Source organism: Balaenoptera physalus (genome assembly GCF_965194825.1).
Source record: "Balaenoptera physalus genome assembly, chromosome: 10".
Classification (NCBI taxonomy): domain Eukaryota; kingdom Metazoa; phylum Chordata; class Mammalia; order Artiodactyla; family Balaenopteridae; genus Balaenoptera; species Balaenoptera physalus.
Genome location: NC_138889.1, coordinates 24,217,347 through 24,235,413, shown reverse-complemented (window position 1 = coordinate 24,235,413; position 18,067 = coordinate 24,217,347). Strand labels below are relative to the sequence as shown.

Below are 18,067 nucleotides of genomic sequence, written 5' to 3'. Positions count from 1 at the left end.
TTAAATATCCATCAGGTTTGAAGTCTGATCCATTACAATATAAAGTATTTCTGTTCACAAATAAGCTTTCCGATATATCCTACTAGTTTTGCACTTCAACTTCTATCAGTTTCCCGGTTTATTGGTGTGAATACACAAGCAAAAAAGCCAAAATTCTATCAGTATTCTGAACTTAAAGGGAAAAAACAAAAACAAAAACAAACAAAAAAATCAAACATCAACCTGACTACTGAAAAACCTAGATTCCCAGCCTACCCACCTAAGTCAGGAAGCTTCAGCCACTTGCATTGAATGAGCTAATCTTTCATTTGACCTGTATCCATCTGAGAACGTCTGAGATTGAACTAATATTTCTAAAGATATACATGGTCCAAGAGTCCAAAAATAGTTCTCAAGTTGGGTAACGGCAAAAAATTCTGGCACACTCTTACTCGCCTTAAGCAAATCATATTTGATACCTGCTCATAACAATATAACCCACCTGCCACGATGTCATCCAGCGTGTCATTGAGGGTCTGAGCAGGGCTGGCTACCATTAACCCTTGTTGTGTTTCTGTCAGAATTCCTTGCCCCAGCCCTGCCAACTGTGCTTGGCCCAGTACTGGCTGTCCAACTATCATTCCTTGCAGTTCTGTAAGATTTGCGATGGACCCTGGAGGCAAGGGACCTGCCGCCAGAGGCAAAGCTTGAGGCATGGCCAGAGGCTGGACTGGTGCAAAACCCATCTGAGCAGCAGTTTGCTGGGGTTCATCTTTAAGCAGAACGGGATCCACTTGCTGTAACCGTGCATAGTCTCCCTCGGAAAGCTGTTCTCCAACCCCAACAGGAGTTAGCAGTCCCAGATGTTGGCAAGACTGTTGCTGCTGCTGCTGAAGTTGAATTCTTTGAGCTTTAACCTCTAGATACTGCTTTTTTAGCTGCTGCTGAGTTTTCAGTTGTAATTCTCGTTCTACTTTCTGTAGTTCCTCCAAAATCTTTTGTTTCTTCTGAATTTGTTCCTCCCTTGTTTTGCTCAGCTCCTCGATCTTCTCCTTGGTAAGTTGGTCAGCGTGAGCCAGTTCCAAGGACTGCAGCTGTGCATTCTTTCCTATGGCTTCTTTTATTCTCTGTTCCAGTTCTGTTAACTTGCCCTGAGCCTCTTCTACAATGCTCTCTGGAGACTGATTGGTGATGTAACCCTGTACATCCTGGCTGTTTGCTGGCAAATGGCTGCTGGACTTTTGTTTGGAAGCAGCTGTGTGAAAAAGAAACCCCCTCAGAAGTGCCCATGAATGGCATCCTCATGACAGAGTTACTGTTGGGAGGTTTAGTGCCAACAGTTATGCACCAAGTTATTATGTCCACAGAAGGTGAAAATGCGCTGTTAAGGAGTTAAAAACAAATCCACCTTCTTTATCATAAATATAAAATGTATGTATTTTATGTGCATAGAGTAATCTTTGGGAAATTAATTTCAGAATTTTAAAAATATCACATGGTTAAAATTAGACAATAGAGGGATGCAGGTTTGTGATATCTAAGTGGTACAATTAAAGTAAAATCTAAGGCTATGTGTAGATAGATACCTCATCTGGTCATAAAGATGTAAAAACTTATAAGAACAGAAAAATAATGCTAAATTATTAAGATGTAGGGAAAACTTAAACCTCTAAGTCAAGGTTTTTCTACATTTAATAGTCTGTGCCTTTTAAACACACACACATGCACACAAAGAGTACTCAAACCACTGAGAAGTACCAGGAAATTAAAATCTAACTAAAATATATGTCTTTGTTGGGGCCTACCATCTTCAAGACTGATAAAGGTTAAGATAGAAATTCACATATTCACAAAGCTACCTGGCCAGTAGAGAACTGGGATTCAGTTTCCCTGGAAGAAAAGATGCTGAACTATGACATCCACTGTATCTTCTGACAGCCAGGTGAATAAACATATCTGGCTATCGGTATAGCAATCATTTGCTTGCTATACCAACTGAAAAAGGGGCCAAGGCTCTAGATTGGTAGTGGTGATTGAAAAGAACTGGTGGAAATACTTAGTATTCTTGTTGGTAACATAATATAGGTAGCCAAAAACCAAAAACTTAAAAACACATTGGTTCCTCAGGTAAAACTTTCTAAAAGGAAAAACTGATTCAAACTGGTAGCTGTAATCTTTTGGGACATAACTTATGAACACGCATGATGTAACTTCCACAAATCAAATATGGACCTCAGAGTCCTAGAGCAACAAACAACTATATCTGAAGTAACTTTGAATTCTTGGTTGAGAAAAGGTATTCCAGATATAAAATCTACATTAAAACCAGTTATTCTAAAATAAAATTTAATTTTGACCTAGCTTATTAATCTTATGCCTCATCTCACTACAGAAATTTTAGTAATTTACAAAAATGTCACCCAATTATACGCAGCCTAACATTTTAACATGAATAGAAATGACTAGTTATTAGAGGAAATCATGGATAATCAGAATTGCATCAAAGATGAGCATCTGAATTTCTACTGCTAATACTTCTGATTCCAGCACAAATTAGTGTTCTTAACTATGTTCTCTCCCAATAACATGCTTTTTTCATTGTTAAAAAAAAAAATCTTCAATTATGCCGACCTAGTAAAATTCAATTTTTGTGGAATAATAATTTTAAATGGCTAGTTTTTGGGTTTTTTTGCAATCTTATCATTTTTACTTGGACAACTTGTAAGTCTTTAGAAGTATAACTGACCTTTATTCCTGATGGGAAGAGTAGTGGCAACACTGGCAGGTGGTTTGTCAGGCTCCTGAGGTGGGACAACCATGGGCAGTGCTTGAACCGGTACACGAGGAGCCTAAGACAAATGAAACTGATTCTATATCTGCTTTTCCTACACCTTCCATTATATAATTTGCTTTAAATGAAGAATAAGTTACAAAGATCCATTCAAAATATTTTTTCATATGACAATCTCAGGTGACATATTTACTTAAAATGTGCTGGTATCAAATTATTTTCCATGACTTTTTTTTTCGGCCATGCCGCACAGCTTGCGGGATGGGATCTTAGTTCCCCGACCAAGGATTGAACCCGGGACCCAGCAGTGAAAGCGCTGAGTCCCAATCACTGGACACCAGGGAATTCCCTCCATGACATTTTTTTAATGAACTTTGAAATCAAAAGATTATTCTGGCCACAGTAAGAAAGCAAAGCAAAATCATATCAATCTAGAATCTGAATATTACACCAGATGTTCATTAACCATATCAAGTATGTTATCTATAAAAAGAACTACATATTATAACAAAAAACAATCTAGTTTAATCTTGAACTATGACCGAAAAAGGGAAAAAGATGATATAACATAAAATGCTTTAGTTTAGAAGCTTACCCTATTTAAATCGTGGGATGGGGGCATTAACTGAGTGACATCTGGTGGAGGGGCTGAAAGCAAGTTATTAGGATAGTCCAAAAGATAGCAAACAACGCTTGTATGACCACCTTTTGCTGCTTCTGTCAACATAGTCGAGCCATCCTAAAAGAGTGAATATGGAAGGGGAAAAAATTTTTTTTTAAAGTTAATTTACAGAAACATAAGGAAGATACAGCCAACAGGCCCCAGACACATTAAAGTTTTAGGTTTAGTAAAGAACACTTTCCTCTAAAAACAGAAGAAAATGAACACATTTCGAATGCCAATATACAAGTGGAACTTACAGATAATAATTTGTTATGCTCAAGAGTGAAGATTAATTCACAATGCTACCTGAAACATTTGAGTTACATACTTTTAAACGGTGAGTAGGATCTGCCCCATGAGCCAAAAGTAGTTCCACCACTGCCAGATGACCCGCTGCACAAGCCAGGGACAGTACAGTATGGTCATTGTTAGCTGTGGTTCTATTCACATTTGCTCCTAAAACAGACAAGGCATGAAAAATCATGTTAATGGAGTGTTGTTTCTTAAATTATGGTAAACTTCAAAATCGAAGAGTAGAGAGAACAGTATAATGAAGCCCCACATACCCATTACCCAGCTTCAATGATCATAAACATGGCCAATCTCATTTCCCATATACCCACATCCATTCTCCTCTCCCATCTTGAATTATTCTAAAACAAATCCCAGACAAACATGATATAATTTCATCCATAAATGTTTCAGTATGTACCATTAAAAGATAATGATAAAAGTATATATTATTCCTAATATAATCACTGTTTTAAAAAAGTAAAATATAAAATTTTATCTACATTTTAATATCTTCAGTGGGAAAGATGACTGAAAACCAATAAAAAATAAACCACACTGCCCTCTATGGGCCAAATATGGAAGGAATTAACAAAAACTAGTAAGTAATAGTAGTATAATCTTTTTTCATTGGGAAATATCTGAGAATGAAAACAGGTACATTTTCCCCTTAATATGAATTCATCCCTGATTTGGAGCACTGTGCTATGCATGTGGGAAATGGAAGTAAAATACCAGGAAGAAACTGGAATCAGATTCATTAAAATTAACCAAAGAAGAGAGAAGATAATAACTGAAAATAATTTCATTCTTGAGAATACTATGTCTTATTTATAAACATATAACACAAGGAAGCGTTCAAATTGCCTAAAATAATTTGACCAGTAAGTTATTTCTGATTTATTTTCTTTACCTACAAATGATTTCAAACTTTAGTATTTTTGGTAAGAAGGAAATGGCACATGTTGCCTTTTTAATTGTATATGGTCTACACAGTCTCACTTTTACTAATGTTGAATCAAAAGTAAAATCTTTAATCTCCTATACTTAAGAATATAATGAAATCTCTAATCTTCTATACTTAAGTTCATGAAAAACTTTCAACTTGAACTTATACAGTGAATACCTAAAAAGTCATTTAAAGGAAGTAATAATATGCTACTTTTGCTATTAAGGATTTTGGTATTCAAAGTAGAATAAATGACCATGAATCAAAATGCATTTTTGGCATATTTGTTCCATTTCAATTTTGATTTTTTTGGGGGGTGCTATATTTATGACCACCTCTCTATATTTTACAAAGAAGGAAACTTAGGCCCAAGGAAATATAAAGAAGAAAAGTGACTTGCCCTCAAATTAATCAGTGGCAGAAACAACATAAAAATCCAGGTTTCAAGATATATTATTACACGAACAGAAAAGACTTCAAGGTATCTAAACCCTCAAAGTTTTTTACATAGAGAAATTTTTCTGTATTGAAATGGTTTTTAACAAGGGTGGTATTCGGTATCAGAACTCCTCACAGTTTGGAATGGTTCTATGTGTTGCAGGATGTTTATCAACTACCCACTCACAAAAATCTCAGTAGCATCCCTCTAACACGTGACACCTCCAAAATGTCCTTTACCTGTAAATCTCTTAATACGCAAGGGCAGGGGATAGATACCTGTGGAAAAAAATTACTGCCTTACACAAACCTACCTTTACTAATTAGGAACTGAACGGTACAAACATGACCAGCTCTTGCAGCTTTCATTAAAGGAGTTCTTCCACCTTCAGATTCATGCTCCTGTTTAAAAAACACAGACTTAACTTGATATTTAATTTCTAATGAACAATTTTTCTTTTTCATGAAAATCAAAAGGAAGAGAACTGAACAAATTTCAGAATCTAAATATATTAAATAACATGCTTTGAAGTAAATCAAGGAATATATTCTTTAATTTAAACAATCTCAAATTAGAAACATGTTCTATGGAAATATAGATAAATTAAGAACTGGGGTTATATTCATGTGATTGTTACACCCTCATCTAAATCCATCTGGGTAATTTTTCCTCCTCTCTACAAAAAGGACTGTGGAACTTGAACAATGAATGGCACTCTAGCACAGCCCTCTCCAAACAATCAACATTATCCTAATCCACTACAAGTGATTTTCTTTTCATAAGTTTGTATCCTACATGTATGAATTTCTCTAAGTATATCACTCTCTGCCTTTACAGACTTCCCATTATCTCCATTTTACCGTACATAAAAATAACAAGGCTAGTGATATTTAATACCATCAATTATAAGACATTACTAGAGATTTCTGGGTTTCAAAAGGATGGAGAACCAGCTGCATTTTTGCAGTTCAGAATATCAGCATAGGAAAAATTTTCAGATCTTACAGTATAAAGGTTGGAGAAAAAAACACCTTTTATAAAGCATTTTATATGTCAATATTTTTTACACTTACATCTGATGATTTTTCTCTTAAGTCATACACTAAGTTGTTTTCATTGCAATTCACTAAGCAAGATTACATTGCTGTATGTTTCACAGTCACTGTAGTAAACACTGGAAATTTAGTTCCTAAGCTGAAGAAGCTCAAAACCTAATAAGAGGAATATGCGCATGACTAGCTAGAATATAATGTGCGTCATAAGTTCTCCAAGCGTTGTACCAACGCAGACAGAGCTGAAGGAGGCCACAACAGTAATCTAATTTAACCCTCTCCTTTCATAAATGAGGAAAGAGAAGTTAAGTAAATTTTAAGTTAAGAAACCAGTTAATTGAGGAGCCTGTTTCTGCCTGCATGTGAGTTTCTGTCATAAACTATGAACTTCTACAGGAAAACACATTTACTTATTAATCTCAGCCCCATGAACACACGGGTGCTTATGTTTTAACTAAAACCTACCTTTCTTACTCCCTCACAGGCTAAACTGGAAGAATGACTATTTTCCCCACACACAATTGCTTTATTCTTCCCTACCTCTCAGGCTGTACTCATACTATTTCTTCCAACTGGAGTATCTCTTTTGTAACAAGAGCACAGTATCTACCTTTCTAAACCTTACCCAGCCCCAAACATAACATCTCAGATGACGTCTTCACCTCTTCTGAGCTTTTTGACTGTCTGTCCTTTCCCTATGACATCTCTTTGTAATCTACCTTAAAATGACCTCAGTAGGGACTTCCCTGGTGGCGCAGCGGCTAACAATCCGCCTGCCAATGCAGGGGACACGGGATCCAGCCCTGGTCCGGGAAGATCCCACATGCCGTGGAGCAACTAAGCCCGTGCGCCACAACTACTGAGCCTGAGTGCCACAACTACTGAAGCCCATGCACCTAGAGCCCATGCTCCACAACAAGAGAAACCACTGCAATGAGAAGCCCGCGCACCGCAACGAAGAGTAGCCCCCGCTCACCGCAACTAGAGAAAGCCCGACCCAACGCGGCCCCAAATAAATAAATAAATATTTTTAAAAATGACCTCAGTATTTTATCCTTCTCACTAAATAAAAAGTTATTTGAGGGAAAAATATTATTTACTGAATACTTATCTTTTTAACTCCTTTATTTAATAATGCTTTGAATGGTATAGGTACAATTTATTTCCTAAACGACAGTGAAATGCCGCCTCTAAGCCATATTTGCCTTTTTATGACAAATCAGAAAAGCTTCTAAAAATAGCTAAGTACTTAAGAGAAAATTTGTATTAATTATTACGATTAATTATTAACATATCAAACACAAAATTTTCCCTTTTTTGTAGGGGAAAAGGGGTAGTACATTGGATAGTCCTGCTAACAAGGAAAATAAGAATGGACACCAAACAGCATAGGAAAAAAATATGACTAAATGAGATAAAGAATGGCAAAAAGGCCAACATAAAATTAGAAGTAAAGAAATACCTTTTGTCTATAATCTCCTTTCAATTAATTTCTTGCCTTAGCTTTAAATATTAAGATTTAGAAAGTGACATAGCTTACCAGATCTGCTCCTGCCTGAAGTAAGACATCTGCTACATCAGTATGACCATTTTCACAGGCGTATGTTAGTGCTGTATCCCCTGTTGCTGTTGTTGCATGAACATTAGCTCCTGCAGTAGTGTTAGATACACAGCCTTAATAAAAGAATCATAAGACACAAATGTGGATACTGAAATTTCTTCTAGATAAGCCATATCTCCTCAAATTAGACAAAACAGCCTTATCCATTTCTAGAAATAGAGAATATTGTCAGCATCTTTAAAAGCAAAAAAGAAAAAAAAATTAGAAGTAGATTACTGCTTAAACTTAAAACTGCAGATATTTCAAACAGCAATAAGGTAAATTATTCAGAATACACTAAAAAATTTATCACATGATTTTTCTATACACATTCAGTGCATCATACATCAAAAAAAAGCTATCTGCATTGTAATATTTTTACTTAAAGAAATCATGTAAAAAAACTCCCAAATGCAAAAATGCCTACCTGCGGCTAATAAGTATTTAACTAAGTCCAAATGACCCTCTTGAGCAGCTTCCATTAAAGGGGTAGAACACCCTAGTTCTATATGAGCTCCTGCCTTAATTAGAAAGTCTGCCACTTCCAGAAAGCCTCCACAGCAAGCCAAAGTCAAGGCAGTTTCTTGAGTTTCCTCTGCCTGTGCATTGATATTTGCTCCTAAAATAAAGATTCTAATTATTTAAAGAAAGTCATTAACTTATTCCAGAGATAAGCAAAACATGATTATTTCCTAGTAAACTATACTTCAAAAATGAACATTTATATTAATTTACTAAATGATGAAGTACCTCTCTCCTATTCTAGGAGGCAGTTAAAAATAAAACTATCAACACCACATCCACTAGTCCATATTTGATGTACACTGCTGGAATAAGATTTATTCAGCCAGAAGGTACAAGTCATGTGATTTAAGGCCTTAGAAAAGAAACCACATTCCCTCGTTAGAAAGATTCAAAATAATGATGATAAAGATGTTGATGAAAATGATAATATATAATATTTAATATGCTGTTATTTGTCAGGCAATATTTAAAGCATTTTACATATTTTTGTTAGCTCCATCTTTACAGCTATGGAAATTGAGATTAACTAACTTGCCCAAGGTCACAACAACATTATCATCATCACTACTACCACCATCACCACAGTTAACACTTAACAGGCACTATATGACAAACAGTGTTCGAAAAGCTTCATACACATCTATAAACTCTCACAACAACCCTACAGACAACAAAATTGAGGCTCAGAAGGTTAGAAACTTGCCTAAAGTTACAAAATCGGCAAGCAGTGGATTTGTGATTCAAATCGAAGAAGTCTGCTCCGAAAACTATGCTTTTAAAATTCTAGTCAATATTACCTCTCAGTAAAAGGTTTTTGAAAAATGTGCCATTCCTCTTAAATTTGTACAAACAAAACCTTTATTAGTAAAAGAGACATAAAACCAGGCTACCAATATGGATAGAGATGCGAGATTACTTCTAAACTTAAGGTATCTTAATACAGTCAAGTAACTGTTTCACTTTCCCCAAAAGAGAAGCCCACTGTGTACCGAGCTCCTTGACAGCTTCTTATACATGCATTCTTGCATTCTCATCAAGTTAGTCCTTATGGCAAGATTTCCCATAGCGTACTTTATGAAACACTAGAAACATCTAGAAAATATTTATTAATACGTATTCTGCCCTACGAGGCATTCTCTCAATATATTAGCTGCAGAAATGCTGAATCTCATACATGCCCCCACATAACCTACAACCCTATCCCACCCCCACTTCTTTCTATTTTTATTAACACAGCACAAAATGGCTTGAAAGCTCTTAAATACTAAAGAAGTCCATCTGATTTTATTGAGTACAGTATGAGAGCTGTTTTCAAAGAAAATATTTCATCTTTAGTTTTTGTGATAGCACCTCATTACAAATCTAATAGAAAAATGAAATAAATTCAATTTTATAAAATCATAATCTTACATTTTACACATTTATGCGTTAGTGTCTTGATTGGTATTGGTTACCTTGGCCTAAAAGTAATGCCACCATTTCTTCATGTCCTTCACGAGCAGCTTCCATCAATGGTGTATAACCTTCATCATTGACCTCTTCCAGGCTAGCTCCTCTTTCAATAAGTAAAGCCGCAAGTTCCACGTGCCCACCACATGCAGCCAACGTCAATGGTGATTCAAACGAATCAGCAGGCATGTTCACTTGGGCACCACTGTCAAGAAGTAACCTAGCTACTTCAGTGTGGCCATCCTGATTACAATGCAAGTAAAAAAACTGAATCAGCACCATTAAAAAGTCTTTAAAAATACTTCTCAATTGCTATACAATGAAGTTTACTGATCTCAATTCAAATAAGAATTAATAAATCTACATTTAACAGGTGAGTAAGCAAGCATTAATTAAGACATATCTACAGTTTACTCTAGTAGTAAATAGCAATTGAGGATATAAAATATGTAGAAAAATACCTTCAATCAAAAAGCTTATTAACCATCAGAAAAAAAAAAAACCAGTAAGCACATAAAATAAGAGATTACTGTGAGATAACATCAACACTGCATAGTATAAGCTTAAATGCTAAAAGCATAAAGTTTAGAAAGGGAAAGCACGATTTTCATAGAAACCTTAAGGATAAGCAAAGTTTTGGCTAGGTAGAAAAAGAAAAATCCAATACTTTTTAGAGGAGTGGGGGAATTGAGCATGATGTGTTAGGGAAAAGGGAACACAATATGTACATGGTAATTCCTTTGTTGCTCGATAATCAAATGCCAGGGAAAATTAAGAAAAAGAAAAAGAAGTTCTCTCTTAATATCTTCCGTCTTCTTTACCGGTCTCCCTTTCTCACAGTTTCCCTAAATACTGGCAACCCCAAGGCTCACTTTTCCATTCTTTCTTCCTTTGATACAATTTTTCCTTCTGTATTACCTCACAGACATTTCATCTTCTTTTGAACATGTCATGCCCATTTTTGCCTTGGTACTTGCCATATTACACAACTTTAAAGTCTTATCACTGTGGTTACTTTGCTGTTCCTTTAGGTCAGAATTTTCTCCCTCCATAAGTAGTCAACTCCTACATTTCCTTTAAAGTCCAGTTTAAAACCTCATTCTCTTAGCAAGTCTCCAAACGTATGGCCCCTACTAGTATCTTTCATCTACTTATAACACTTCCATTGCATGCAGAGTAGGTCTACAGAATATTCCACTTTAATTTTTTAATTTACATATAGTTTGTTTCTCTAATGGGGGTGGCAAGGATGTTTTAAGTTCCTTACACACATTATGTCATTTAATCCTCACAACAACACTAGAGAAGGATATTATTTTCACAGATGGGGAACTCAAAACCCTCCCAGAAAACTTGTTTAATCAAAAGAATAAGTTACTAAAGCAAACACTGGTATGGCAATAAGAAAAACAAAAAATAACTCAAGTCTTAAATGGCTACTTAATTTTTTTTTAATTAGTAATTAAAATTTAACATCCTTTCAATAATCATTCTCTGAAGGGAAGTTGAGACAAGAAACTTAAAATTAATTTGGGGTCTGTTTTATCTTTGGTGTGTTTTTCTCATAAATCTGTCTATAATGTTATTCTGATTCATTTCTGTGCCACAAGTCATAGACTGAGATACAAAAGTTTAAGAGTACTATAATTACGCATTCTCAAGTACAAATTTTAAAAATAGTTCTTAAAAAGAGGAATTCAGGGCTGAGAAAAGACCACGATAGAGGATATTTGGGAAGGGAGAATCTTTGGAAAGGGATCCTTGGGAAAGGAGAATGACAGAGGGGGAATTATGTAATGCAAATAATATTCTAATTTCAAATTTTTCATAAATTTTACATTACGGGTTTGATGAACATGTTTTACTTAGTAGTATTATGTGCATACTCTGTGGATTATGTTCTCATTTTTAATATCCTTGATCCATCTTTTAAAAAGTCACTTTTTGTGCCAATTACATAAAACCAGAAAATGAAGGTAGTGCTACAAAGCTTCAGAAAGCACCTCTGATAGAAGTTAATATTGCACAACTGGCTCTTATAACTCAGATAGCTGAGGTTCTGATCCACAAGTCGTGATAAACAGAATCTTTGAACCCAAGGAAACGGCACTCACTCACTATACACTGGCTCTGTCTCTACCTAATATATAAATATATTTCATGTATGTATTTCACCAATCTTACCATGCAAGCCTCCAATAAAGCAGTGTGCATTTCATCTGTTTTATGCTCTTGATCTGCGCCTGCTTCCAAAAGAAATCGCACCATCTCTAGATGTCCTAAACCAAAAGTTTATAAGATTACTTAAAAATATTTTATTATTCCCCAAAAATAAAATTACAATATTTTGGAAAGTTATATTTCACTTATAGCAATACATTTATTACCATAATACTAAAGTCAGCTACAAGCCACCCTCAACTGCCCAACACAAATTATACAAGTGAACTGTGCTGTTCTACTCCTTACCCTGTTACCCTAGAAACTGCTATTACTAAAATCCTTGCTGTAGGTGAGCAAAGGTGGCCCTAAAATGCAACACCCAGAATATCCCCTCTACAACCTTTTTAGGGCCCAGGCATGCCATAGTTATTTTACTTATACTATAGACTAAATTAGATTTTGTGACCTAGTAGCCTGGGATGATAATCATCACTGAAGTTATTTCTATGAGGAAATGAGCTTTAAGTTTCAATAACTAACTCACAGACATTTTAGGAACAACCTGCTTGTAAGTTGGAAACCGTGTATATAAAAATATTCTTGAAACAACACCATTTATATTTATTCATTTATTTAGATATAAATATATATATACACATACATATATATACATATACACACACACATATATTTATGGAGTTTCAAATAAACCATATGCTTCAGTTCAGATAAAGATTACCTTGTGAGTAGTTACAATGAACATAAATTATATTTTATAAAGGACTTCAGATACTATGTAAGAAACAGTAGAAAAGTGACTAATTTTTTTCCAACTTCAACCGGAATGAGCTGCAGTCAATTTTCAGTCAACTGGGAATGGAGGAAGGAGTGGATGGCAGAATCATGAACAGTTCAAATTAACTCCGGTGAATAAGTGTAGCACCTGCCACGCCTTGTTTTTGTTAACAAACGATCTCTCCTTCCTCTCTGTCATTCTCCCTTCCCAAAGATCCACATCAGTGCTTAGTCTCAGCCTGAATTCTATCCCTTCCCCATCTCCTCCTTGTCAATCTGTATCCTAAGAGACGTCACCAGAAATAGAGGAAAGTAAGAGTGTCCATGGATCCTTGGAAGCAGTAGAGATGTTCTCCACCAGCTCAGTTCTATATCCAGTTTCTCTAACGAAAGCCTACAAGCCCCAACCTCAGCATGGTGGGGCTACAAGCATAGGACAGAGGGAAGAGTAGTTATACATAGCCCCATGTCAAAGCTCATTGGCCAGCTGGGTCTCAGTAGCAAAATGGAGCTAGTTCCGGTTTCAAAAGTATTTGATGGAAAGGTGAGACAGAGCCACCCAATCAGCCTGCCCTGGAGAGGCTGTCCCAAGGCTTAATTCCTCCCCTCCCAATGAAGATCAACCTCTGTGTAACTACTAAACACAACTGGAGAAGTAAGAGATCTCAGGTGTGCTTCCTAAGTACCCTTAATCTGAATTATCTGTAACACAAGATAATCAAAAGTCCTTTAGAGCACATTTTTACATTTAACTTAAATTTTAGTCATTTATGTGGCTAAGGAGTATTTTAGCCATGTTTTTTAAGTGAAGTGATTCCAAAAGACCTAACAAAACCCTGGCCACTCTGAAGTACTGATAGAATGAAACAAAACAACAGGAGGGCCAACACAAGGGGGAAGGAATCAAAGCCCTGGGTGCAAAATTTCAGGAGACATTCACTCACAAGCTAGTGTACGTGAAGATTCAGCCATTGAGAGTGAGTGCCTCCTTCACTTTTGTACCTTGCCTTGCAAGAGCTTTTTCTTGATGCCTCTGGGTCAAAAATGTATCACTTATTTTATGATACAATCATGACACAGCTGCAGATGGTAGAAAACATTGAAGTGAATGGCTATGCAGGTATAAAATTTCATGAAATTTTCTTTTCAAAAAGTTTCTTAGTTTATAGCAATTTATCTGTCAAAAAGGTTGATTCCGAAAAACGGCTGGCTCTGTGGCTGTCTTTTTAGAATCTAGAATCTAGATTAACTAGCTGAAGACCAAGTATCTTTCCAGACAATTATCTTGCCCCCCCCAAAAGAAGATATTTGACTCTATTATCAATATTTTCAGGTTGATTGACATCATTTAGAACACTATGTACCCCCTTTGTACAGCTATATATTGGTAGGTATTCTCAATTTCTACCAGCTCTTCCTTCTAACTTTATTAAACGTGTTGATGATACTCTAAAATTGTTCTTTGGAATACAAACTCCCTCCACACCACTCTTTATTTTTCTTTTCGTATATCCTCCTTTCTCTTCAATTTTCTTCCTTTCTTCTTGGTATCATGAGAAATAGCTTAAGCACCTTCTTGTTAATAAATCACTCTAGCTTCTATTTCTTTCCTTCTTTACTGGCCGTATCGCGCGGCACGTGGGATCTTAGTTCCCCTACCAGGGATCTAACCCACGCCCCCTGCAGTGGAAGCGCGGAGTCTTAACCACTGGACTGCCAGGGAAGCCCCTCATTCTAGCTTTTATTGCATTTACTTTACATTTACAGGCGAAATACTTCTGGATTCTTTTGTGTAAACCAAGCAAGATACTCTGACAAGCAAAATCATTAAAAAATACAGTGCATATTAAAATTAAATAACTGTTTCTAATAAAACAACTGGATCAACAGTCATTTTTCATTGACAATATTTATAATATTGAGTGTATATTTTATAAGTTTAATATATAAAGTTTATATATTAAACTTTTAAATTCTAAAACACTTTAAACACTTATTTATAATGTACTATTACCATATTTTATTTTTTATTTTAAGTGACTAACCATTCTACATGAAGTAACTGTCATTGCATGAGTTTAAAAACTTTGTTTAAAAAAACAAGTTCTTTACTGTACCTTTGTAACAAGCTAACGTAAGGGCACTCTCTTTAAATTCATTGGAATGCGTATTAATGCCAGCCCCATTTTCTAGCAGCAATCTGGCTACTTCCACATGTCCAGCACTTCCAGCTTCCATAAGAGGAGTATGACCATTTTCATTACGGTCCTCAGTACTAGCACCGGATTCCAAGAGCACCTTTACAACATCTACATAACCTCCAGCACAAGCATATGTAAGTGCTGTATTGCCTATTTGAATGAAGAAAAACAAAGACATCAACATAAAATACCAAAATAAAACAGAGGTTTATCTAGTATCAAAGACAAAACTGAAATGAGAGACTATAATCTTAATAAATTTAGCTATTACACTTATGTATATAATTCTTTTCTTCATTACATTTTATCTTACTGAAATCAACTCCCTATTCTTTCCATTTAAAAATCAGGGTCAAACACATGTGGAAAATCAGATACACTTATCACAATTGTAGAGTTATAAAAGCACTGAGCAATTCTGAAACTAACTTCCCACATGAGGAAAAAGTTACACTGATTCTAACTTTAATCAGAGAAATGTTTCCCAAGCTATATTTTTTCTTTGGATTATAATTATTCATCATATATAGATATACCTCATACCGTTACTTTTAATCACGTACTGTTTTCACTACAACTTTACACATCAGTTAACTGGTGGCCAAAGTTAAAATAATTTCAAAAACATTCCCTCATAATGATAAAAATCTCCCATGTTACAGGGGAAAAAAAGTTAACTTCTGGGTAAAATAAGAATTCCTAAAACCCCCTCAAACCAGAACATGCAGACCTTTAAAATGATTTAAAATATTTAATAAATTTAAAAATCTTGCATGAAGGAAGTACACAAAATATATTTTCATATATTTTAGAGCTTTTACACAAATCCATCTATGCCCAAATTTGAAAGGAAAAAAAAACTGATTTAGGTTAACATTGTCTCTTGTGTAACACAATGTTTTCATAATACTTTCTTTTTCTATAGGCCGCAATTTATTAACACTAGGCAATGACAGACCTGCCTTCTGTTGCATATCCCCTTCTTATTCGCCCTACCTTCCCTTCCATTTTCCCCTGATAAATACGAAACTTGGGTTTGAGAGGTGGAGACCATCCTCTCCACTTCCAAGAGGATGGTCCTTTTAACTGGGCCAGTGTTTAATAGAAAAGAACCAAGGCCAGTTAATAGCACTCATACACAAAACAGGAGAAATTTCATTCAAAATACATTCTATGTACTTTAAGCCTAATGCACAGATATATACAAATGTGCAGCATTGATAACAGCAAAAGCATCACTAATGATCACTTTCATGTGAATTAATTACTATCAGAGGGTGTTAATATTTAAAAACTGAAAAAGAAGTATGCATAACCTGTTGAAGACTGTGCATTGACATCAGCTTTATGAGGTAGCAGCAACTTCACAATTTTAACATGTCCTCCATTAGCAGCAGCCATTAAAGGTGGAATGTCACCTTTGATCCCCCTATCTTCCACATTGGCATGCATTGCCAACAAAACCTTATGAAAGAAAAAGTTGAAAGGATATTAGAAAACGGTATTTTCATCAAAATTTTTTGAACATATATTTATGTTAACACCTACCTAGTCATACTACAGAGCCAATAAGCAAAAGAACCAATAAACAAAAAAAATGTATCTAACAAAACTATTTCTTGAAATGAGCCTGATGGTTGATTTTATTTTATTATTTCCTTAATACACAGTCCAAATTAACACAAAACAATCAAAAAACTGTGAGCTTTATTTTGATAATACAAACCTGTGCAAGCTCATAATATCCAGCAGAACGAGCTAAACAAAGGAGGCTCTCCCCTTCCTCAGTGTGTTCATTTACACTTCGCCCTTCAATGAGTAACTTTCGCACAGCATTTACATCTCCTTCTGAACAGGCTTCTGCCAAACTGCGGCTATTGGGGGAAGAATATTGTAATATCAGGATATAAGAATATAAAATATTGCCCAGCATAAGTGTTGATTTTTGAAATTAATCTGGACAGTAGTGCTAAAAAGAATCATTATTTCAATATGACTCATAACAAAAAGAAAATAAAATGATTCAGTTCACTGAGTTTTTAAAATCTACATATAAAAGTCACTGAATTAAAATTATCCACATTACAAAATGTTTTCAGTCATGTAACTGAAAGATAAAGTCTAATTTACTATAAGTAGGGGAAAAATCCAAAATTTTAAAATATAAAATTGTATAGAAAAATCACATGAAGGAAATACAAGTTATAATTACACTTCTGTTTGTTTAGTCACTAGAACAATTTTATAAGATTTAATGAAATGGGTAAAACTTTTACTAATTATAAACACCTATCTGAGTTCTTCAATCAAGTAAAGGGAAATCAGATAGGAAAGTTGTGAGCATGTAATTTTGACTAATCTATGAATAACTGAGAAGGAGATTCTTTTTTTGAAGTATTTACTTATGCCATCATGTTTTGGGGAAGTATGAAAAATATCCAGGTAAGGAAAAGGCTTAATTCAAGCAAAAGGAGAGTGGAAAAAGTGGTGGAACAACAGAAAGTTATATTTAGAGTAAAGCATTTGCCCTGTAAATCTTCCAAAAGAATTTCAACTATGGACATTTCTAAAGATTCCTTCACTTGCGGCTACAAGTCATTCTTAGAAAAACACTAAATCCAAGTCTCTTCATTAATATTCTCTTTATTTCAAATATACCTCAATTCTTACAACCTCCTCTTAAAACGTGGCCCTGTCACTTCAGGTACTAAAGCCATCATCCATGGATAACCTGTTTTCTACACCCATATTATCACTACCACCCAGTTTTAAGACCATCATCCTTAGCCAAGATTATGGCGAAGTCTCCTAAGCAGTCTCCCTGCTTTTACCCTTGCTCTCCTTCAGGCTCTTTTCAGTGAAGGAGCCAGAGAGATCTTGCTTAAAAGGAAGTAGACCTGTCACTCCTCTGCTCAGAATCCTCCACTGGCCTTTAACCTTACCCACAGTAAAAGTCAGAATCCTTGTAAGACCTGTCCAGTGGTAGGATCTCAAACTCCTCCTTTTACTTCTCTGGTTTCATCACCTACTATTCTCACTTACTCTTTCCGCTTTAGCCAAATTGGCTTTCCCGTTTTTCATCAAAAATGCTAATTAAGCTGCAACTCCAAGATTTATGTATCTGCTATCCCTCTGACAAAAAAGCTTCTCTCAGGCGCAGCTCACTGCC

General features: G+C 35.3%; 1 protein-coding gene across 1 annotated transcript in view; it reads right to left on the bottom strand.

The window, feature by feature from the left end:
- Positions 1–353: 353 nt before the first annotated feature.
- Positions 354–18,067, bottom strand: part of LOC309636468 (ankyrin repeat domain-containing protein 17-like) — a gene marked incomplete at its 3' end in the record, with an annotated part of 41,208 nt that continues 23,494 nt past the window's right edge. The window contains exons 4-15 of the mRNA XM_082409610.1: positions 16,625–16,772; positions 16,215–16,362; positions 14,815–15,048; positions 11,924–12,018; positions 9,745–9,982; positions 8,193–8,384; positions 7,706–7,839; positions 5,427–5,514; positions 3,763–3,890; positions 3,366–3,509; positions 2,726–2,828; positions 354–1,234 (exon numbers count right to left, since the gene is read on the bottom strand). Of these exons, the coding sequence (XP_082265736.1) occupies positions 354–1,234; positions 2,726–2,828; positions 3,366–3,509; positions 3,763–3,890; positions 5,427–5,514; positions 7,706–7,839; positions 8,193–8,384; positions 9,745–9,982; positions 11,924–12,018; positions 14,815–15,048; positions 16,215–16,362; positions 16,625–16,772 (2,533 nt within the window). The remainder of the gene's footprint in view (positions 1,235–2,725; positions 2,829–3,365; positions 3,510–3,762; positions 3,891–5,426; positions 5,515–7,705; positions 7,840–8,192; positions 8,385–9,744; positions 9,983–11,923; positions 12,019–14,814; positions 15,049–16,214; positions 16,363–16,624; positions 16,773–18,067) is intronic.